This window comes from Zootoca vivipara, chromosome 3 (assembly GCF_965207765.1).
Source record: "Zootoca vivipara chromosome 3, rZooViv2.hap1.1, whole genome shotgun sequence".
Taxonomy (NCBI): Eukaryota; Metazoa; Chordata; class Lepidosauria; order Squamata; family Lacertidae; genus Zootoca; species Zootoca vivipara.
This window is the reverse complement of record NC_142586.1, coordinates 40,261,803-40,286,910: the sequence shown is the minus strand read 5'-3', so window position 1 is coordinate 40,286,910 and position 25,108 is coordinate 40,261,803. Positions and strand designations below refer to the sequence as shown.

Here is a 25,108-nt window from a genome sequence, read left to right as displayed (position 1 = left end):
GCACAAATGCCTCGCCGCCCACCTTGCCCCACAGGGGACTTCAGCCCCTTGACTTCCTTAGCGAGAACAGCAGCGTGTCCCTCAGCACTCCATAAACGCCCCCTTTCCACTGACCCCCCCCCCACTCCCCCTGCGCAGTCCCAGGAAAGAGCCCTGATTTCTTGTCCCTCCGCACGCGCGCGCGCAATACAGCGCGCCTCCCTGCCCGCCTCATGCGTCGCACTCGCGAAGTTTGGCGCTCTTGTCTGGTCCCCCACCCTGTCCGTCCATCCTTCCCTCCCTCCCTGCCTGCCTGCCTCCCTCCCTCCGCGCTAGTTACTGTTGCCGCGCTTCTGCTGCCGCCGCTGCCAGCTACAGGACAAAGGCACATTAGCACGTGATGGCAACTGAGCTTCATAAATGGGACCAGGAGGGAAAGAAGGGGTGTGCGGCGAGGCAAGCTGTTGAGGAGGGGAGACGTCGGGCAACAAGCCGCAGCAGCCGAGGAGGAGGAGGAAGAGGAAGAGGAAGAGGAGGACGGGGCTTCGAGGAGGGCGCTGGGCACAGTTCCTTTTCCTCTCAGAGCTCCAGGAGCAGCGCAGAAGAGAAGCACATGGCGAGCGACGCGGGAGACCGAGGCCGGCGCCAGACCTGAGTGGCCGAGAGGAACGCGGAGCTGCTCCCCTCTCCTCTCGGTTTCCTCCTACCTTCGCGCCGCCTCCTCTTCTCCCACCCCTCCCCGTCCAGCCCTCCGCTCCCCTCCCCTCAGTCAGTGCCGCCGGGCGGAGAAGCTCACCCCGCTCGCTGCCCGCCGAGGGTCAGCCTTGGAGCAGCGCGCCTCCACCGCGCGGGAGGATCCGCCGAAGGGAGCGCGAGGCGCGAAGACCCAGCGCGCGCTCTCGGGACCACCACCCTCGCCGCGCCGCTTCCCATCAGCCGAGGGAGCTGCGAGAGACGGGGCCATGTGAACGTGGGGAAAGGTAAGGAAGTGGTCGGGGGGGGGAGCTGCTCTTTGGGCAAGGAGACCCGGGCGGGCAATGGCTATAGGTCAGCAAGGGGGAGCCGGGGGCGCCGCCTTGCTGTCCGGTTTGCCCCGCGCGCAGGGCTGGATGGAGAACTCGCCTGGAACTCAGACACGTCCGCTCAGGGTAGTTGCGCGTGGAGTCGCGCGGTGCTCCCAATTTCAGGGGCGAGCTCCTTGAAAGGCGAGGACCTCGCTGGACTCTCCTCAAGGTGCCGGTTTCTGATGTTCCTCTGGGTAGCGCAAGCCCTTGAGAGCAAAATCTCCACTGATTCCTCTATCCGGACAGCACTTTTGGATCCCGGTCATCAGCAGACGAATTGGTGGAAGTTGCTGCCAAGTAGCATTCTCCGGAATGCTAATTAATGCGTGATCTGTTTCCCCAGGGGATAGATTTTTGCAAAGCTTTACTTTAGGAAGATCAAGTAGTTTATGTGCACAGATAGGTAGGTAGCTCACTGTGTGTGTGTGAGAGAGAGAGAGAGAGCGCATATGTTTATATACATATATGCCACTCAATCGCTTTCTAATTATTGTTTGCATAGTATCTGTATTGTTGTAACTATGAATCTTTTGAGAACCGCCTACAGCAATTCAGGTATAGTACCAGATGCATAAATACTCTGCACTCTCAAACTGGGCAATTTTCCTACATAAGATCAGTGTAGGCATCTGTTTAAATAATGGTCTGAAATGGAAAATCATAACAATTCATTGGGGCTTGTATGAAATCCACAGCACCTGATGAACCAGGAAAGTTTTTATTTATTTATTTGTGGCCCCAGAATATAAATGTCCTTTGTTAGGGACAGAAAATAACCAGTCTGGAATTATACAGGAGCATAAAAAGGCAGAAGGTGACCTCAATTAACAGTCATTGAATGAATTAGTGCTTAAAAGGAGAGTAATTTGTGGACACTGAACCTGAGACCTCAGCCTAGACTTTGTTGTGCTTCACCCATTTGAGGTTAAAACTGCAAAGCGGTGTTCAGGTGGCTTTGCTAGATTTTGATGTGTCTTATTTGTCGTTCCATTGTGTGATAGCACCATTGCTGGATACAAGAGCCATAATCAAAATCAATGGATTCTTAAAAGCAACTAGAAATTTGTTGATGCTGTGTTGTGTTAATAAAGGTCCTTTGCATATGGCAAATGGTGCACTGCTCTCTTATTTCCTTTGTGTTACAGGTTTAATTGATCAGATCCAGAAGAGATCAGGGCAGAGTGACTATGTAATGAAGCAAGATTGAGTGAATGGAAAATATTTTTTCTCCAGGTTCATTTGTTCTGTTAATGGATATGATCTTAACGGGGGGATGGGGGGGAAGGGGGGTGGAGGGATGTGAGATCTGACAAGAGGCAGCTTTGTAGAAGCTAAAGACTGTAGTTTTATGGCTAAGATGCATTCATTCTTCTCCATACAGAACCTTTCAGAGCAGTCAAGCTCTAGGTTCCCATAGGACTTTGTCTGACATAGAGGGTTTCGTCTTTAATCCTAACCCTTTGGTGATTAATAATGGAAGACATTCTTATTGATTTTTCCTGTATTATCTCTTCTCTCGCCTCTCCCCTTCCCCCCCTGCCCCAACTCCCAACTGTTAAGGTTCTAAACGCAGGAAAAGGCAACTATAGGGTTGTTAAATAAAAAAATTCCTTCAGTAGCACCTTAAAGACCAACTAAGTTTTTATTTTGGTATGAGCTTTCGTGTGCATGCACACTTCTTCAGATCTTCTTCTGAAGAAGTGTGCATGCACACGAAAGCTCATACCAAAATAAAAACTTAGTTGGTCTTTAAGGTGCTACTGAAGGAATTTTTTTATTTTACTTCGATCCAGACCAACACGGCTACCTACCTGTAACCAGAACTATAGGGTTGTTGTTTTTTGTACACTGGTGGTTATCCTGGATGCAGAGATGCTCAGTGAGGTATAAACAAAACACCGAGCATCCAATAGACTCTAAATATTTGATGATCCCTCCCCACTATCTAATCTAATAGAATTATCTGCAGCAATTAAGAAATGGTTAAATCTTTGGTGTTAAGCATCAGGTATTTTAACAAACAAACTCTTCTTTGTGTGGGCTTCTATGAAAAGCACAACCTTTGGATGAAATGGAGATTTCTGTCATAACTTTACTAACATATATATATATATATATATATATATATATATATATATATATATACACACACACACACACATATATATATAACAACATTAGATGATGACTGCCATTATCTTGCTTTGAAGAATGCTATGAATTTTACTTTTAAGGAAAAAATATTCCTTCAGCATGCAATATGGCTTGGTTGTCTATTGTGTGGTTACTTCAAAAAAATCTAGGAAAATAAATGACAATTAGTCAGATTTGTGTGTGGGGGGGTCTCTTTGGAGGTTTATTTGTACATGCTAAGCAATAATGATGCAAAGTTTTATTTGTATTATGATGATTATGATTATGATTTAAAAGGCTTAAATATGGTGGTGGGTCGTTCTCACGCTTCCTGTATGTTCCTCCAGTGTTATTGTTCTTCTTTGCCTTAAAGAACAAGGCACCTCTCTGTCTGCTGGTATTATTACTGTTGTTGTTTGGCCTAAAGAACCCAGCCAGAGTAACATTTTTAAAAAAATGCATTTTAAGTAATAAGATGGTTAACACAGCAGCAATTAGCGGAGCTTATTTTTACACAGACTGCACATAATAGAAATTACAGAGATTTTGCCTCTTCTGCTCAGTAAGAAGAAGAAGAAATAGCAGTCATTATGGTGATAGGTCATGTTATGCAGCAAGTGTAAATTTACAATAAGAGAGAAAGCAGGAGTGTCTAATTAGTTTAAGCCAAATATGCACATGTAAAATTGCATTAACTCAAAATTGGCTTTGCAGCCAAAACACACACAGAGTCACCTTTTAGAATATATTGGGATGAAATATAGAACTTATCTGAATAAAATGATCTTGAGCTGAATTTATAAAACCAATAATTTAATTTCAAAACTAATGAACACTGAAAAAGAGAGAAGTCGTCGAGGAATGTAAGATATGTTTTCTATTAATATAAATCAGCAACCTCCTGTAACACCTCAAATCGGAAAGTAATGGAAAAATAACAAACCTGGAAAAAATCCAAGATCATGAGTAATATCCAACATTAATCATACTCAGTTTAGACCTATGGAATCAAGGAATTTAAGTGCATTAATTGATTTCATTGGGTCTACTCTTGAGTATGACCAACGTTGGATGTCACCTGCACTCCTAAACATGTTTACTTGGGAATAAATTCCATTTCAAATAAAAATGCCAAGTATTGCACTGCAAGAGTGTGATGTCTTTGATTTTATTAGTTGTAGTTCTTTAAATAATTACATTGGTTCCATTGCATAAAGAACATCCTTACAAGTTTTTTTTTTTTTTTTGCTTTGCTAAATGGATGATGTGTCCAGGGCAAACTTTGCCTTTGTGTTTCTGAATTCAGATTTCTAATCGAATTCGTCCTACTTTCATATACTGTATAAACATACTGTGGTTTTGATTAAGAAAGCTCAGAGACTGAGATCAAATAGAAATTTTCAATGCTGCTTTCATAACTGAAACTCTGAGTACTAGTCTCTGTTTCTGACTGAAGCAGTTTAGTCAAGAGATTAAAATGAAGCCAAATCCTAGACAACATACAAAACAGCATATAATACATAGATATGGTCTAAAGGCTGTCACCCTTTCTGAAGTGAAGCAGGTCTGGATCTGGTCAGTGCCTGGATGGGAAACCTGGTTCACTGATGAAGGAAAGGGGTGATATAAATGAATTCTTAAAAAAATAAAAATAAAATGGGTAAGAATTTTAAAGTTAACTCTTCAACTGTACAATTCCATTTCATCCACTCACTCCCATGCGTCTCACTAATTTCTTATGGGGAAAGGTGTTTCTTTTTTAAAAAAAATAATACCCTAAAAGATTCATGTCCTTTTCAAAGCAACTGATTCTATGAATTTTCTCCACCAAATCAATCATACTTCAAAGCATCTTCGGAATTCATTTTTGTCTCTTGTTAAGGTGTGGGCCTTTTCCCGACTCTCCTTTGTTCATGGCTATATTATTAGTTTTCGAAAACGTTCACTTTCAGAAAGATGCCATTTGGAGCAATCTCTCCATATTTCAGAGTTGCATCCCCCCCCCAAAAAAGTCACCCCCCCAAAAAAAATCCTATGTATTCATTGTGAAAAGTTGAATATTTTACCTTTTTTGAAACTCAGGCATTGTACGGTCAACTGCTGCCAACAATCCTAACACTGGGACTCGTCCAAGATTAAAGCAACTGTACAAATGGACACAGAAAACTTGTAGGGGACTAAACGTCTAGTTAAGGGCAGTTTTGCAAGTGTGCCAAAGCAGGCCTAAAATGATATTATGTTAATAAATTTGAATAGAAGCTGTGATAAAATTTAAGCTGTTCTGTTCTTATACTGCTGGCACATTTGATGTTAGAACTAAGAGTTTGCTCAGGCTGCAGTCCTATACTCACCTGGGAATAACCTTTACTGGACTCAATGCAACTCATAGCTGAGTAGGCTTGTACTGTAAGGCTGCAGTACTATAATGACTTACCTGGGAGTAAGCTCAAGTGAACTCAGGGGGACTTGCTTCTAAGCAGACAAGAACAGACTTGCTCTCTCAGTGTGCATTTGGGGTTATAGTTGTGTGTATATAGTTGTGTTTCAATAGAATAAAATATGTGAAGTGATATTGTTACTGAAATACAAAAGCTAAACAGATCCGTTTGCATGGAATTATTTGGGAATCAAGTCTATGGAATTGATTACAAGTCTAGGTTTGTAATCTGGAAGAACATTTTGTAAACTTTTTTCTTGAATTAAAAGAATACAGTTACAAATTGTAGCACAGCCTTCTGTTTCTTTCTATGTAATAAAAGTGGCCTTTATTTTGATACATTCCCAAATGGACCAGGTCCATGCTTTTCCATGTTACCCTATTGCAGGCCAACCAGATATAGTAGAGATCCAGACATCTCTATCTTTATTGATTATGTAGGAAACTCCAAATGTGCAGCACCTACCCAAATCCCGCTTCCTACGCAACAATTAAAGGTTTATGAACCCTGTTGTCTTTTGCATCTGATCTTCTGGCATCTGATCTCTTGGCAGGCCCCTGCAGAGCTTGCCTGAGGCCTGGGGTGGGAGTCTTATAAGAATAAAGTTATAACCTCAAACAAAAAGCAGCTGGTCCATGGTTGGGCCCACCATCCAGCTTAGCCATCCAAGACCCTGGGCAAGAATATCTGGCTCCCTCCTCCCCAGCACAGACCCATCGGTTGCTAATGAACAAATTAGGTCTGTACTTCTGCATGTCAATTTTATTCACTGCAAATGTACGAGGAAAAGGCCGCACCAAAGCTGTAATATTTTACATGATCTAGAGATGACCTTATCTGAAGCAATCATGTGTATTGTGTTAGTCATGTTTACTAGAAAGACTTGAGTAGACGATGCTGATTAAGTAACACTACAAAAATCTTATTTTAGCCTAGCTGGAGTAAATTTTCACACCTGCATTTTAGGAAAGCTTGCAAAGCTTTTCTCCCCTTGATGACTATTTTAAATTAGTACGGAATCGTTATTTTTAGTCACGTCTGCCTGTTTTTAACATAGTGTGCAGATAGGTTAGATCTACTGTATCCACCATGCTAAGAAAATCCCATGAGAAAGGGAGGAGGTGATCTTTGCTGATACAAATATCTTCCTTCTGCATTCCCCCATGCAGAACAGCTTGGGAGTGAGGGCATGGGCCCCAGGGGTAGGGAGAATCAGCAAGTTTCCTCTTCCACTCAATCCAGTGGGACCTGCTTCTGGATCTCAGTCCCTCATGTGGACAGAATGAGCTTTCCCACTTGCAGAAGAGCAGCTCTGGATCCAAATTGGTATGTGGAGAGCAAATTAAACATATTAGTATAATCTCAGTGGAGCCCTTTCACCCCATCCCTACTTCTGTATCCCCTCTTTTCAGAAAGCTTTTTTTGTAAGAATTTCACATATGATTGATATTCTGCATGAAGTGTCTCTGGCATGTATTAAAACACATTGGATATTGCTAAGCTTCATTGTTTGCACTTCAGCATAAACAATTTTCATTTGCTGATACCAAGAACTACCTCAATATCTGTAAGCTTTTCACTGCTCAATTGAGCTGACATAATAGTTGTTTATATGTGTGCAGAGTGAGTTAATCTACTCCCTTTAGCATATGGAAATGCATTTTTACATTAAACATTTTTTTGCAGTTGAGGCTTGCAGATGTGACATCGCCCACATTTTGTTGTTCGGAATAGTATTATCCACTATAATTCTTTCTTTTTACATAAGCAGAAGCATCTGCACTTTTTCAATGTATGCTGCCTGGCCCAGCAATCTGGTGTACTAATATCTTGAAACGGTAGGAAGTATCTGTTTCACCAGCTATTTGTTTCCCTTAGGGTATGTATCTGAATACCTACCGCACTTAACTTGAATTCAGCTTTGAAGAGAGGCATAAAACATCATCTTGAGAAGTGTTCATCACTTAAGCTGATGACAGAGAGTATGTTTTCTTTCTTTCTTAACAGCAGAGTTTTACCAAGCATGATAATGCATCAATGATTTCCTCTATCAGTTTAATGTTAAGAAAATATGTTTGCAGTTGCGTTCATCACTACTTGCAGTCTAAAAAAAACAAGACTGCAGCTGGAGGTTCTTGGGTTAAATCCACTCACCAAAGAGGTGGCACCTGGCCCCACACTTGCCAGTCTAGAAGCAAAAGAAGTAAACCGGTTTGGATAAGGTGGCATCTGTAGCAACAGCCTCTTGACAGACCTGTACTAGGGTATGTGGCTTGATAGAGTACTATATTGGGTCTATGGAACTCTTACATTACAGTATTGTTTCATGGCCCGTTCATGTCTCACATATAAACTTGTATGTTTAATCATTCTATGAATAATTTAACTTCCCATTGTGGATTGAGTCCTAACACCAACAATTTCTTTAATGAGTAGTTTGTGCTCTTTCAAAATCAGTTCTTTCTGATTATTTCTCAGCTTTTTCTTTGTGCTATTACATCAGATTCCATTTCATGCCTCTAATCAGACCAATCTGCATTTATCATTTGATAGTATATTGCAGTGGTTCTCAAACTTTTCTCTAGGCCACAGCTTCAGAATAAACTGAATTTTTAATTGATCAGAAATGAAGTGGAAAACAACAAGAAACAACTCTTGGCAGTGCTTGATTTATATCACAGAACACAGTCACTTTATAATATGATCACAGGACATCCAGAAAGTATAAAACAATAGCTTTGTAGGAACATGACTGATTCCCAAATATAATATTGATTGCCTTTGAATCTTCCCACTACATTTGCCATCCTTTCCTGCCAAACCAGTGCGACACACCACACCCTTTGAAAAACCACTGGTGCACTGCAAACCTATTACCCTAACCCTCAGTTTTATTTTTTGTAGAAAATGGCTATTGTTCCCAAAATTCATGATGTTTTTCTTGCCTCTTCTTCCATCTATAACCCTGCCACCATCCATCTTGATGGCTCTCCCTTTCCTCCCACATAAAACAATTGACTACTTCATCTGCAACATTACCTTAGGCCTCCAGAATCTCATTTGTACTGTCTGATGAAATCCATATATCCATACTCCAAACGTTATTGTCCAGGAAAAGGATCATTTCTTAAATATAATTATACATGAATGAAATACAGTGGTTTGTGGTTTCCCTCAAGCTTTAACTCTAATCTTTAAGCATGTTTATTTGGGTCAAAGGTTCAACTTTCGATCATTACCACCTTTCCATATTACTTGTCTTGTGTCTTTTTATATTACATTTTTAATATTTGCAAGATATTGTAACCCCCTTGAGCCCCTGAGATAGGATATAGCTTAGATCTAAATGAATAGATGAGAAGACATATCCTCAAAACCTTCAAATACATTGTATTCTTTACAAAATTCAATTAAAAAAGTGCCCTTTTTAAAGTCGTCTGTCAACCTACTTTAAGCTAGCTCAAGAATCTTCTCTCTTCTTTTCCTTCAACAGCTTGATTAGAGATGTAAAATATCGAATTTTTGAAACCATGGGGATCTTTTTCCTGGAAGTAAGCAAATTTTCAGAAATTTCTTTTAAAAATGAATATTTCATTAAGGCACTATTTACATATCAAAGGTCACTTCAAGAACATAAAATGCATCATGTATAACTGGGTTTGCCATAGAATCATCATGTGTGGTACATTAAAAGTACAGTTAATTCAGACAGTAATTACAAATTGAATTTATTCTTTACATTTTTTTGTTACAAAAGTAGCTACAAGCTGATGAGCTAAGGAAGTTAGAATCTCATTGATTTTGTCAGTTTATGAGGAACAGGCAAAAACTCAAGAAAAATATAAACCAACAGTGTTATACTAAAACAAATTATTATTTATTCTTCAAATTATTTTGTCTCTTTCCAGTCCTTCACATTATCAAGCAGACATAAAGCATTCATTTTCATAAAAGGAGGGGAGGGGAGGGAAAACAATACAAAATAACCACTGCATGAAATTCAAACAGCGTCTTTTTTAAAGCTAGCACTATCAATTTCTATGACAAGCAATGACAAACCTAGACAGCATCTTAAAAAGCAGAGACATCACCTTGCCTACAAAGGTCCGTATAGTTAAAGCTATGGTTTTCCCAGTAGTGATGTACGGAAGTGAGAGCTGGACCATAAAGAAGGCTGATCGCCGAAGAATTGATGCTTTTGAATTATGGTGCTGGAGGAGACTCTTGAGAGTCCCATGGACTGCAAGAAGATCAAACCTATCCATTCTTAAGGAAATCAGCCCTGAGTGCTCACTGGAAGGACAGATCGTGAAGCTGAGGCTCCAATACTTTGGCCACCTCATGAGAAGAGAAGAATCCTTGGAAAAGACCTTGATGTTGGGAAAGATGGAGGGCACTAGGAGAAGGGGACGACAGAGGACGAGATGGTTGGACAGTGTTCTCGAAGCTACGAACATGAGTTTGACCAAACTGCGGGAGGCAGTGGAAGACAGGAGTGCCTGGCGTGCTCTGGTCCATGGGGTCACGAAGAGTCGGACACGACTAAACGACTAAACAACAACAACAACATCGATTTCTATTTCTTCATAACCGTCATCATATTTATCATGAATTACTGAAAACTGAAAGTTTGCCCAATTTCAAAAAGTTTCCTACCTTTTCACATTTTAGTTTATTTTTTGATTTAGTGTTAGTATTTCCAAACATATATAATGTTCTTTAACATAATACAGAAGAAGATGGAGGAACCTAAAGTAGGTAAGAAGCAAGGAGATTGGGGGGGGCTGTGTTGTGCCTTGCCGCCATGTTGCAGGCCGAATATGCTTGGCAGAATCTCGGACTACATTCCTTGGCCAAGTACTTGAAGATGTTCTGCAGTCTGCAACATTTGAAAGTCCCTTTCCAGCAATTCTATCCACTTGTATTAAAAAAAAATACAAATCATTGAATGAAAGCTTTTCTAAACCACTTATTATTTAAAGTTACAGGTAGGTAGCCGTGTTGGTCTGAGTCGAAACAAAATCAAAAAAAATCCAAGTGTATCTGATGAAGTGTGCATGCACATGAAAGCTCATATCAAAATAAAAACTTAGTTGGTCTTTAAGGTGCTACTGAAGGAATTTTTTTATTTTGTTAATATTTAAAAATATCTTTAAAAATTACAAAAATACAAGAGTATTATAAAACATACAAATACAGTATATAAACAATAAAAGAGAATTACAGAAAATAAGTAATAACTGTTTAATCTTATGTGCAGGGATAATTGTGAAAAAGCCCATTTCCATTCTGTGATGCTTTGCAGAGTTAGGTACCATAAGTAAAATTTCCCCAGATTATCTAGTTGATTTTATAGGTCTATAACAGCAAAGTGACTCATGGCAAATTTTATTATAGCTTATTTAGACTTTTGTTGGGTACAATCCCCTTTAGATACATGAATTGTTATCTTCAGTTGCAGGCCTATATCCAGGAAAAGATTTTATGCTTGACACTAGATTATGGAAGAATAACACAGGAGATCCTTGAGGGACAGGCATCCTGCCTTGAACTCTTTGGATGAAGGGCAGTACAAAAACGTACTAAATAAAATAAAACGGTACCATATATAAATAATATATCTGATGAATTATGCCATTGCCTTTGGGTGTTCATACCAGAAAAAAAGGTAAGAAAGACATGACCAAGCACTTAAGAATGCAATCTTATGTGTGCACACTCAAAAGTAAGTCCAACTGAGTTTAATGGGGCTTACTCCCAGGTAAGTGGGTAAGCCACCAATATATCAACTAAAAGGTAATAATAGGAAAACTTGGAGCAAAAAACCCAATATTCTTAGGTTGTGACACTGAGGTTTAGGTGGCAGAGAGCCCATATGGGTGATTCCTTTAAGTCACACTGTTGTTGTTTAGTCGTTTAGTCGTGTCCGACTCTTCGTAACCCCATGGACCAGATCATGCCAGGCACTCCTGTCTTCCACTGCCTTCCACAGTTTGGTCAGACTCATGTTGGTAGCTTCGAGAACACTGTCCAAACATCTCGTCCTCTGCCGTCCCCTTCTCCTAGTGCCCTCAATCTTTACCAACATCAGGGTCTTTTCCAGGGAGTCTTCTCTTCTCATGAGGTAGCCAAAGTATTGGAGCCTCAGTTTCAGGATCTGACCTTCCAGTGAACACTCAGGGCTGATTTCCTTCAGAATGGATAGGTTTGATCTTCTTGCAGTCCATGTGACTCTCAAGAGTCTCCTCCAGCACCATAATTCAAAAGCATAAATTCTTCAGCGATCAGCCTTCTTCATGGTCCAGCTCTCACTTCCATACATCACTACTGGGGAAATCATAGCTTTAACTATACGGACCTTTGTAGGCAAGATGATGTCTCTGCTTTTTAAGATGCTGTCTAGGTTTGTCATTGCTTTTCTCCCAAGAAGCAGGCGTCTTTTAATTTCGTGACTGCTGTCACCATCTGCAGTGATCATGGAGCCCAAGAAAGTAAAATCTCTCACTGCCTCCATTTCTTCCCCTTCTGTTTGCCAGGAGGTGATGGGACCAGTGGCCATGATCTTATGCCACACATTCTACCACAATTTTACTCATTGAATTTATTCAGCCTTTTTTGTATAATTTAGACAATAATATCATAAAAGAGGGGGGGGAAACCCATCCATAAAACATTGCTATGATCCACTACAGGATGATAGAGACACCCAAGCTGCTCCTCAGTAAGAGATCTCATAGTGAGTTGTTATTATTTATGAAATGTCTATTCTGCCCTTCATCCAAGGATTACCAGGCGGTTTACAATAAAATTGACTTCTGTGTCAGCTCACACAGGAAATAGCTGACTTCCCATGGTGGGAATAAGATTATCAGGGGTGGTTGTCTCTCTAATTTTGTACTATGCCACACCCCCTCCATGGTGGTCTCAAAATTAAAAATGTAACCACTAGACCAAAATGGTTGGCAGCCCCTAAAGAAATTCAGCAGATAAGGTACACAAAACAACACCTGCTACAGGTGTTTTCTTTTCATGAAGAGGCTTTTCTGTGCCTTCAAAAGCTGCCTGTCTGTAATTCAGGCACTTTACACTTTGTCATTATTTAGAATTGGTCCCATGGAGCATTCTAGGCCCCCGTTTTCAAAGGGAGCAGCGACCTGGTTGGTGTGCTGATTGATGCTGAAAAAAGAAAGGGAGGAACAAGCTCCTCACCTCCCTCATCTAAATGTAAACACAGTCCATCTGAAATTACCTCCCCCAGATTAATACAGTCTTCAAATTCCAAGTAATTCGACTAATAAATTAATAGCAGGTCAAAGATCAATTAGATAATGTACATGTGCATTAAACAGCCATGTAAATATAGGCTTTTGATAACTATTTTCCACTCTTCACCTCCGTTTATTAAGTTAGCTGTAAATGTTGTCCTCTGAACATAAATACAGCATAGTCTACAGTCATCCATACTCTGTTGGCATGTTGCATTTGTAGATTTGTCCATCTGAACAGGGCTGAGGAAAGAAGGCAATCTGCGCTTGAGATGACAAGGAAAACTGGAGGGCTGATTCTGCAGCCTGTTCCTGATCTCCAAATGAATAGTCCAGGATGACTACACCCTGCATTGGGAAGTGGCTCCAGAGATCATTAAATCTAGCCAGGGATCATTAAATTCGAACTTTTCACAAATTATTTCCAGAGTACCCAAGAGAATCTGCTTAAGAGTTCAGGCATCCTTTTTTTCAAAAAAGCTGTCAACATAAGCTTTCACATCTCAACAACAAAGGCTCTCCATTTTGTAAGGCTTGGGCTGGATCCAGAAATGTGCAAGCGGAAGAAATTCTGCTCAGAGAGGAGCACTTCTGGATCGAACCACCTTTGTTTATTTTATTTCTTGGCAGGGGGTTGGACTGGATGGCCCTTGTGGTCTCTTCCAACTCTATGATTCTATGATTCTATTTGAAGGCTATGCATGTTGTTTGTTTGAAGTGACAAATAGGTGTCAGGTTTCCCCTTGATGCCCCCTTCTTGTTGTCATCAAGTTTGAGATAGGATGAAGCGCTATTGGCACTTGAGTATGCTTGCATGAAGAAAGCACTAAGAAATGATTTATTTTTTAAAAAGTATTTTGAAGGATCCCCAAGTCCAGTAATGGGTTGGTCTTATATTCTTCACATATCAAAGTTTAAAGGCATATGTACCTAATTTATATTAATAACAAATCCCCAAATTCATTGTATGATTTGTTTTGATCCGTCTTTAATGAACTTTCCCTCCTATTTTAATAGGTGCATTTATACACATTGCTAGTGATTTGCAATTATGATAGTCCCAACAGCAAACAAAACAAAATTAATGTCAGCAGCATCCTCCAAAGTCTAAAATCTGTTCTAATGAACTCCCTGGTACCTGCAAATAAATTTCTGTCTGCAAATACAATAACTTGGAAATTACTGTAAAAATCTAAATGCACGGGTGGGGGGGGGGAATTGAAATGCAGGGTGAGATTTGCTTTTCATGATCCCATTAACTTTGGTTCTGGCAAAGCATATGCATACAGAGTAGTACTTTGCTGAATGTTTGTTAAAACATAAGAGGGCCTTATTAGCATTTTCAGTAAACATACGATCTCACACACTCTTGTACTTCAAAGGTGGGGAAAGATGTATTTATTCTGAGTAGGCTAACAAGTCATACTCACCGCAGCTTTATCACTGAATTGTTAGGCTTCATGAAAAATTGAAAAATGTTTAAAAAACACTTTCCTAACTGTCTGCTACTGAATGATTTAAATAGCAACCCCTTGTGTTATAGAAATAAACATAGTTGATAACATTTAAGTAAAGTCACTTCTATAAATTATTAAATGGTTAATTGAAACATTATGTACAACACTCTGCCTGTATTATAAATGATTGAGGTTATTTTTGTTTTGTTTTTTGTTTTCAACTGTGTGGAAGTCACCAGAAAACTATTTGTTTTCTAGCATTTCTGCACTACATGAAATATTGATAAATTTTGCTTCAGGAATGGCTATAAATTATAGGAGTCAAGGAATTAATTTTGATCACCTGTATAATCTGTCACAAACATTTATGGATGAATGCAACATTGATTCCAAATTCAGTTTCACATAGTTTAAATCTGCTCTTTTAAAAGTTTACTTAGCTTTAAAAAGGGTTTATTTCTCCTTCAGTTCACATTGTCAGGATTTTGTGTCGTAAAAGGCAGACTTTGGGTAGAATCCAATTGGCATGCCTAGTGCTGTTGCTAGGAGGCAGAATCGGCAAAAATGGTGACACTTCCTCCATTAGAAAATACCTTCTACTGGATCAAAAGCCCCTGGCACTTTACATAAGGACGCCAATGGTACAGAGCTTAAAAAAAAATATCACACAGATTTATGTTACTTTGTTCTTGTAGTGATGAAAGCTCCAGCACCAATTGGCTGAGCTCCTGTGATGACATGGAATGTTTGTGAACATTCTAGCTTCTCAGGAAACAAAGCTGTAAAAAGTGCTTTCTCATCAATTGAAGTAAAATACAAACAACTGGAACAATACAAAATGCAGTTAACAACAGTATAATAAAAACACAGGGTGATAATCAGCTGAAGTGTCCTATTTGTGAAACGCACTTTCACCAGGGCAAATGGGAGTTTGCCTCAATTTTCATCCCCACTATATATGGTTTACACACACACACACACACACACACAGAGAGAGAGAGAGAGAGAGAGAGAGAGAGAGAGAGAGAGAGACTTAATTAAATAAGTTATAACCATCTTAGCAGAGTCTATCTATAACAGTATTTCCGAGACACTTCCGTCTCTAGATTTTGGAAGACTTAATTACCAACCAAGATTTGCTGAGCCAACACAAAGTCATATGGAGGACTTCCCTGCTCATCATTAGCAACACTTACTGTTCCCTACCCTGATTTTTCTTTATTCTCCATTGAGTCCTCTGTCATGTTGTATAGATTTTAAAATAACTTTCTGTCAAAATGACAGATGGTAATATTCCACTTGCATCTTCCAAATGTATGTCCATATTGCTTTAGATAACTGACCCACACAATCTTTTTCTTGCATGCCTTAGAATTATAGAATCGTAGAGTTTGAAGGAGGGACCCAGGTGGCACTGTGGGTTAAACCACAGAGTCTAGGGCTTGCTGATCAGAAGGTCGGCGGTTCGAATCACTGCAATGGGGTGAGCTCCCGTTGTTCAGTCCCAGCTCCTCCCCACCTAGCAGTTTGAAAGCACATCAAAGTGCAAGTAGATAAATAGGGACCACTCCAGCGGGAAGGTAAACGGCATTTCTGTGCGCTGCTCTGGTTCACCAGAAGCAGCTTTGTCATGCTGATGGTCAGGGGCCCCTTTACCCTTAGAGTTGGAAGGGATCCCAAGGGTAATCTAGTCCACCCCCTGCAATGCAGGAATCTCAACTAAAACATCCATGACAGATGGCCATCCAACCATGGAAGGAGCTCTCCAAGGAAGGAGAGCCCACAACCTTCTTATGGGGCTAGGGAACATTGGGCCTGGAAGTGGAATGTAGCCCTTCTGGCCCCCAGAATTTTCCACAAGCCATGCCTCCTCCATTTCCTCCTCAGGCCACACCCCTCTCTCCAGGCCACACCCCTTCCTGGCTCTGATCTGACTCTTCCTCAAGTACTTTTGCATGGTTGGAATGTGTCCTTGAACTATGTTAATGTTCCTTGCTTGCCTAGAGGACATTTAAAGAGGTGCATGTAGAAACGTCTGGTTTTTGTACAGCTGGAATGTAGCCTACCATGCAAAGGGTAAGAAGCACAACCTTTGCTCCACCCACATTTTGGCTCAGGCCCCACCCACATTTGCCTCTCCCCGCCACCACTGGCATGTGGCTCCCAGAATGTTGCCCTTGAGGGAATGATGCCCTTGGGCTGAAAAGGGTTTCCCACCCCTAACTGCCCTGAGATCGACAGGTATAGGGCGGTATACAAATGTAATAAATAAATAATACCTTACCCTGAAAATTTGCACTGCAGCAAAGGGAAGGGAAGTTGCCAGTTTTGTTGGGATTAAGACATTACACAGGATCCAGAGAAAGGAGTTATCCGTATGAAGTGTAAGAAAGCCCAGAGCCTTCAGTAGGTAGAGTAAGGACTGACAGAGAAAGAGGAAGCCAAGGAAAGTGTATGTTAAGGAGAAGGAAGATTGAGGAAATGAGCAAAGGTGACCCAAGAACACAGGCAAAAACAGACTAAGGGACATCTACTACCAGACTTCCACATATTGATTCGAATAAGCTACAGGCTATCACCCCAGCTGGTGCCTCCCACCACTCCTGTACATCCAGCCCATGGCATTGAATGTATTAGCTATTTTTATATATACTCTTGGCAATTAAAGGCAAATTCCCTATTTTGTTTACTGGCAGATCTATGGAGCGCATCGCAAATTACTGTATCTGGAAATTCAGCACAAGCAATTTGCTTCTGTTTTCTTCTCAGCTCCCCAGCTCCCAAATAATATTAATCCATGTTTTGTTGCTTTGATGTTTGTTTATTTATATATATTTTATCTTGTCTTAAACAATTTGCTGAAGGCAGCTCATAGTCCAAACATAAAACATCAATAAAACCACAGTAAAAATGAGAGTTAAAATTACAACGGCATTTACAACAACCATAAAATACCAATTTAAAACAGTAGAACCACAACGCAATACAATAAAAAATGCTTGTTAGAACAAATGAGTCTTACTTCCCTCCACCCGAAGGCAGGCAAAGAGTCACAAGTATATAAACAGGGTGACAGTTCCTAAACCTTGGGACAATAAAATAGAAGACCTTGTTCTTGCCTCTTAAATTTGACAATACATAGGACATTTGTAATTGGGTTTCCTAACATTTTCATTTTTGCCTAAACGAATGCAAGGGATAATCCCAGATGAGAGCAAGCAGAAGCACTAAGTGGAAGGTTAACCTTGCCCTGATACTACTTTCCCCATTTAAATTGCCCCATGAAGTGTATGTGTTCTGCTCCAGGACTAATAGCAGCATCAGATTACATGGGAACATGATATGGGGGTTAGTTCCACCCCTTTCCACGCTGTTTTCATAAAACATAGAGTCCCCCATGGATGTTTTCCAGTAAAAATTAAGGTGTCGTGAGATTCAATGAAGGATCTCCCCCATCTTGGCTGGCCTGTCTTCTTTGTCTTGTTCTGTAAACAAAACCCTTTCTCACTAGATCTTTTAAAAGTGGTGCCAGGACTGAACTACAGTTCGGCACTTGAGCGTGGGGCTGCCCTTGGAGATGGTCTGGAAGCTGCAGGTAAATCAGAATGTGCCTTGTTGGTTTGATTGGGCTTCTGGCCCAATTCAAGGTGTTAGTACTAGCTTAATAAGCCCTAAACACCTTAGGAGCCAAGTACCTCAAAAAGTATCTCCCTCAGTATAAACAATCTCAGGCCCTATGATTGGCAGGTGAGGCCCAGTTGGTATGCCACTGCCCACTTGGTTCTGACCAATAGCTGGGCCTTTTCAGTATAGTTCCCCATTTTTTCAATACATCTCTGCCACCCCCGGCCCTATGTCATCCTCATTATTAACATTGAGGAAGGATTTTTAAACCTTCCAGGCATTTTGATTCCTGTTTCTGAAAACTGTGAAGTTATTAGTAACAATATGTGACTGCTAAGAGTTTTTATTCATTCATTAATATTTTTTTTTTAAAAAAATGTTTTGTTTTCCTCTTTTGTTGTTTGCTGTCCTGGACTTCTTTGGGAGAGAAGATGGGATAAAAATTGATTAAATCATCATGTTCCTCTCCGTTTGCTATAAAGCTGGTGCAGAAGGTCTACTGTTAATGTAAATATGGGCGTGTGGAAGAAGAGATTGAAACCCAACCCCTCCCGTGTGTTATTTCACTGTTTTGGGGTACTTCTGAATACTTTTCTCCCACCCAGCTCATTCCCCATATTGGAGCTGGGCTGAGTGAGAACATCTTAGCACTTGAGCAACAGCAACAACAATAACAGGCAGCAAAACAGGACAGGCCACCCCTGCCTACTGGACCTCATGTGCTTAACTAGTCTCAGATGTTTGGCATAGGAGAGACCCAGCTGTAACAAGTGTATTGGTGACATGTCATTCCAAAGTTCTGGATGATCTCATTCAGTGGCTATAAATTGCACAGTATACATGTCAGTGTTTACCTGCCTGTGGAACTATGAACAAATGTCTCCCAAGATGCCCAGCAAGCATGTGCCAGGTCTACCCTCTGGGGATTTTTGCCTGAAAGAATGAAATAGAATCATTGAAGTCCTTTGAGGGCTGTAGATATTCTAAATAAGGCATCAGAACATTGCTATCAATAGTCTCAAAAGGTGTGGAACAATCATAGGTGATTCACATTTATTCTAGGGTGTAGCTGGAGTAAGTGATTGAATACAATTAATCACTCATTAGAGAGCCTACCCAATACTTCTCTACCATCGTCATGTATGCCCAACAGTACATACTACATCTCTTCCCTGTGATTTGGGGCTTTTCGAACTTGGCCAGCATTGTGATGCAACAGAACTCTCCATGATCTGCTGTGATTAATTCACTAAGCATTTTAAGGATAAAAATGCTAACATCCTCCTTGATATGATGTTACCACTTCTGCAATCCAGCTTGCAGAAACCCAGTCCTGCTTTGTTGGATAATTTATTTGGTTGTGGCTTAAGGATTTGGACAAGATACTTGGAGCTGTGCATGCTCGCATACCACTTCCCTGTCTAATCGATTTGGATGAAGGACTCAAGGGGGCTCTCATCAAAGTTCCATTTAGAAAACGTATCCAGCAGAACTAACTATAATAATTTAATCAAAATTAATATATTTTCTAATACTTCTGCGTGCCCCACTAACTTTTCAGTCATTTCATTGTCTAACCATGCCCAGCAGTCTAGACATTCTACATCTGAATGAATGTGCACTTGATGTAAAATATCAGACAGATCCACCATTAGGTAGAATAAGCTTTGCTGTTTACAATTGCTAAGCTGTTTACAATATTTTTTTTGCCCTTTTCCTATAGTTTGCATATAGCTAATTAAGTTTGGTCTTCTTCCCTCTCTACTAGGATTGCTGCCTTTTCCTGTCTTTCCCCCCCACAAGCCTGCATAACTGACACCTGGGGTTATGAAGTCAGCCCTAGATGGCCTCGCAGATACAACCTTCAGAACAATTACGACAGATCTTCTATACATGGGTTCTAGCGATATCCAGTACGAAGATTTCAAAAGTGACATGGCTTCCAAGTTAGGATACTACCCACAGAAATTCCCTCTGTCTTCTTTCCGAGGCGATTTCAGACCAAAAATGACTGCAGGAGAAGATGCCATCCTGGGTGGACCCCCACAGGATCAGATCAACCTTACAGATTTTTACAACAAGACCTTAACCACCTTCAAGGATAATGAGGATAATATACAATGTGGGGATAACTTCATGGATATGGAGTGCTTTATGATTCTGAACCCTAGCCAGCAGTTGGCCATTGCAGTACTGTCCCTTACCCTGGGCACCTTCACTGTTCTGGAAAACCTTCTGGTCTTGATTGTCATCCTGCAGTCCCGAAGCCTTCGCTGCAGGCCTTCCTACCATTTCATCAGCAGCCTTGCTGTAGCTGATCTCCTGGGCAGTGTAATCTTCGTCTACAGTTTTGTTGACTTCCATGTTTTCCATCGGAAAGACAGCCCTAATGTGTTCCTGTTCAAACTGGGTGGAGTTACAGCCTCGTTCACTGCCTCGGTGGGCAGCCTTTTCCTCACCGCAATAGACAGGTATATATCTATACACAGGCCCTTATCTTATAAGAGAATTGTCACCAGATCAAAGGCTGTTGTAGCATTCTGCGTTATGTGGACCATAGCTATTGTAATAGCCGTCCTCCCTCTGCTTGGCTGGAACTGCAAAATGCTCAATTCTGTTTGTTCAGATATATTTCCTCTAATAGACGAGAACTATCTGTTGTTCTGGATTGGGGTCACCACTGTACTCTTGCTTTTTATTGTGTATGCCTATATGTACATACTGTGGAAGGCTCATGGTCATGCTGTTAGAATGATCCAGCGCGGCACTCAGAAGAGCATAATAATACATACTTCAGAGGATGGTAAAGTGCATCAGATTACGAGGCCAGAACAAACACGTATGGACATTAGGTTGGCCAAAACCTTGGTCCTCATTCTTGTGGTTTTGATCATCTGCTGGGGTCCTCTACTTGCAATTATGCTCTATGATGTCTTTGGGAAGATGAACAAGCTCGTGAAGACTATCTTTGCCTTCTGCAGCATGCTCTGCCTGCTGAATTCCACAGTGAATCCCATCATCTATGCTCTCAGGAGCAAGGACCTGAGACATGCTTTCAGGAGCATGTTTCCACCTTGCAATGGGACTGCACAGCCTCTTGATAACAGCTTGGAGTCTGACTGCCAGCACAGACATGCTAACAACCCAGGTAATGTCCACAAGGCTGCTGAAAAATGTATTAAAAACACAGTTAAGATTGCCAAAGTGACCATGTCTGTCTCCTCAGACACAACTGCAGAGGCGCTGTAAAACAAAGACCTCTCGACACCATAAGAGAACAGATTAAGAGAAAGCAAGAGAAATTCATGGCTTGTTTCCTCCAATGTAACCATTTTTTTTTAAGTTTATCATTTCTAAGTGACTGTTTTTATGAGTCTTGAGCAGTAGCCCCCTCTTCTGAGTTCTACAAATAAGAAATCAACCGAAGTTTTTAAAAACAGATTTTTTTCCCATTGGCAAAATGCTAATTGACTAATAATATTGGCTATTATAATACACACACTCACAAAAATCACATTAATCGGTGAGCAAGATATACACACTTTAGGAAGCTTATTGGAAATTGAAACATACAACAGTTTAATTAGAAGAAAAAAGTAAAAATTGTACTCATAGGTTTTTGGGTTTTTTTCTAGTGTGAACTATGTTAATTGTAAGTAGGTTTTCATCCTCCCCCACCCCCAAAGCGGCAGTACTGGATTGTAAGAAATTTTGTACCATGTCTTGTGAGATGTATGATGTTTTACTGTATGTTCCTGATATTTGTCTAACCAAAGTGATTAGGTAGACTTGTGTGGATGTAATGTAAAGTATGTGGTGATGTAACCCCTACCCCCCCTACCCCACCCACCATGAAAACACTTCCTGTATTTTGAAGAATTCCTATAAGGTCTTTTGAAATTTTTACATTCTTAGTGGTTTTTAGTGAACTTAAAAGGAAAGGCTTTGCATTTCTTCTGCTCACATTTGAAATCCCTATTAAGTTTTTTTTAAAACAACAACAACAAGAAACTTGTAAATATGGAAATAGCAGAAACAAAGGAACATAGAATACCTTTGGAAAAAAAGGAAAAAATACACTGGCTCAGACTGAAAAAGATGTGTGTTTCCCTCCCCCCCTAAAAAAAATGCCATCTTTTGTCTATAAGACTGTTGGCTTTTTATTGGAAATTGTGTGAATGCCAACATGACCCAAAAGAAAGTTATTAGGCAGGGATGTCTTTAACAGGCAACTGCTTTTTCATTGGTCTGTTGCTGGCATTGGATTTGCGAAGAAAACACGTGTTCGGTTCCATGTACAAAGTTCAATCACTGTGACGTATACTTGAAAATGTGTTTCATTCCTATGTCCCAGGTTTAAATAGATTTCAAACCTGAAATGCCAAAACATCAGTCTTCAGTAACAAGAGGATAAAGTGTTTGTATTAGATTTTTAAAAAATGAATGTGTATATATAATTAATTAATATCTATGTAGCTGTGTGTATTGTGTACGTGTTCTAAATAACTGTGGTTACATTAATATTACTAAGATAAGAAACTGTGACCAAATGTTTTCTCTGTACTCCTTACTGCATTCTTTGCACATGAATTCTGTTTCTAAAAGTGAGTTCTTCCAACCAATCAGCAATGAGCTTGCAGGATCTATTGAGCACATTTGTAAAATCATACTGAAAACAACAACCCAATACGATAACTGAAGAGAAGTATTTTAATATATGTAGCTGGCAGCCTGATTAAAATGGCAGAAGTACTGTAGTGCTTAAAAAATCGACTGGCTTAATGTGAATTCGGCCACAATAATGACAGTAATGACTGGAGGAAGCTGAGTGTCTCTGTGAACAAATGCAAGGAAATTTAAAACAGTCATGCAGTTGTGTCAGAATCAAGCCACCACTGCAGCAAAATTAAGAACCCTCTCAAGTTGGATGCTCCACATTTGTAGCTTTTTTGTTGTTGCCAGAACTAAGAATGCAGGAGACAAAAATTGAAATGCCAGCCATCTAAAAGGTAGCAACCTTTTATAAATCACATTTATAGTAAGATAGTTGGCCTCCTGTTGCTAAAAGAAGGTTACTCTGATCCAGCAAAGGCAGTTCACACAAAGAAGCAGACTGCTATATTAAGATCCCTTTTTTTGATCAGGTCCTACATGTGTGTGTGTGTGGGGGGGGGAGAGAACCCAAACATGTGGGTAGTTTTCTTTTTTTAGATCCTTGCATCTTGCACTGAGGATTGTGTGTGGGATTCCAGTTGCTGGGCTGCAACTTGTAGCTTGCGTTCCAAGCACCAGATGGACAGCATTCTATGAATCTAGTGCTGTCACACATCTCCGTGAAGGCAAATCACGAAGAGCTGTGGGGACCAGTCAACAGTAGATAAAATGGACACTGAAAGAATTAAAAACCGGGAACATGCAAACTTAATGCTATCGTCTAGCAGAATGTAAAGTAAAACTAAAGCTGTAGCTAGAATGCAGCCTGCCGAGAACTAAAGATCCCGAGTAACATGAGTTTGGAAGCTGACTAGGGCAAATCGTTTGCTTTTAGAATCCATACAAGTTGATCCTTTGATGCTCAAGAGAGGAAAGGCTTGGGAGCTGAGCAAGTTATCAAAGAGCAGTTCTGATATGAAAAACTTCTCCGTCTCCAGTCCTCTTCCTCCCTGCTCCACATCTGAAGAGTTTTACTAGAATACGGCTCCTTTCGGAAAGAGAGTATATGGGGGAAGCCTGCCTCTACTAGATATCAGTATGATTTCGATGTAAGATGGGGAAGGAGGTGCAAGAACAAGTTTCAGGAGCACCTAGCAGTGAAAGCAAGGGAACACCTCCTCACTCACAGCTTGGGAGTTCTTTAGTAACATTTTTGTACAGTAGGGAATCCCTAGCCTGCAGTGGCTCAGAGATCCTGGGAAGCCCCAATCTACCAGAAAGAAGGAAGCACAGAGCTATAGAACAGAGAGAGATACTAGTTTGTGGCATACTGCTTTTGAGTTCTATGACTAAAGGGGATCTAGCAAAGAAGAGAGCTATCATTCCTGGGTGAAGTGCTTGACATTTTACAGCTGCTCACACTAGTTCTTTTCCAGAAATGAAAGCGTCATGAAAAGCGTTACCCTAGAAATGGCTCTGCCACCTCTATGGAGTGGGCAACCTTTTTCATCTGAAGTGCCACAGTCCTTTCTGGACAATCTAGGGGCCACAGCAGTGGAGGTTTTAACATGTTCAATGGTTCAGCATTGTAAGTTAGGTGGTCACCTACAGAATGAATTCTATTTGATTTGATGTTTGTCTTCTTCTCCAGCAACAGTGTTGAGCTCAAAACAGCTCACAATAATCGCAGTAGCATTAAAAAGCAACAAGCATTTCTATCATTATAATATCAAACAGAGTAGCAAACCAGAATAACAAATTCATCAAAACAGTCAATGCAATTCAATGGAGGCATAGTGATTCAAAATATCGGAAAGCACTGCTGGGCCTTGTGCAATAAAACAATTCCATCCAGGGGAACAGCTTGCCAAAACCACCAGGCAAGTTGCTAAAAGGCAAGATGACGATGATAAAAATGCAAACCTTATTTCTTCATAGCTATGTCAAAATACTGTACAAAATGTTGGACTTGGTGTAGAACAAATCTGTTCTATTGCATGTTCCTGAGAGTCGTAGCTTGGCAATCGAAAGGGGCTGGATTATTTCCGGTTTGCTTCAAGACATGCACAAGAGGGATATGCCACGACTTCTGCCAAGAGGGCAGCTGTGCATTTGTTACTGATTTCATTTGCAGAGCTGCCCCCTCCACTGAAGCGAATTCGCAAGTCCTTGCAAGCAAGCACCCTCCATATGTGCATTGAAACTTCCCACACACACACTTGAAATAGCACACTTGATCAGGGTGTGTAACTTTCAGTAGCGGTGGAAAACTTTAATCATCCCTCTAAGAAACAGGAAAGGATAGGAAAAGATGATTCTGGTAACTACTTAGGTACCTCCAGATGATGTTTACTGAATATTCTGAGCTCAGTGCAGGCCACCATTAATGCAGCACATGATCAGAGGTATCTCTGGGGCATAAGCATCATTTCCCCCTCCCCTGCAGCATGTACATTCAAGCAGTCCCATGTGGCACGCCTTTCTGTGGAATTGGA

General features: G+C 40.7%; 1 protein-coding gene across 1 annotated transcript; it reads left to right on the top strand.

The window, feature by feature from the left end:
* The first annotated feature begins 422 nt into the window (after window positions 1-422).
* On the top strand, window positions 423-24,899 carry CNR1 (cannabinoid receptor 1). Its single transcript, XM_088667199.1, has 2 exons — window positions 423-959; window positions 19,729-24,899. The coding sequence occupies exon 2, from the start codon at window positions 19,788-19,790 to the stop codon at window positions 21,207-21,209; it is 1,422 nt and encodes a 473-aa protein (XP_088523325.1). The 5' UTR covers window positions 423-959; window positions 19,729-19,787; the 3' UTR covers window positions 21,210-24,899.
* The last annotated feature ends 209 nt before the right edge of the window (window positions 24,900-25,108 follow it).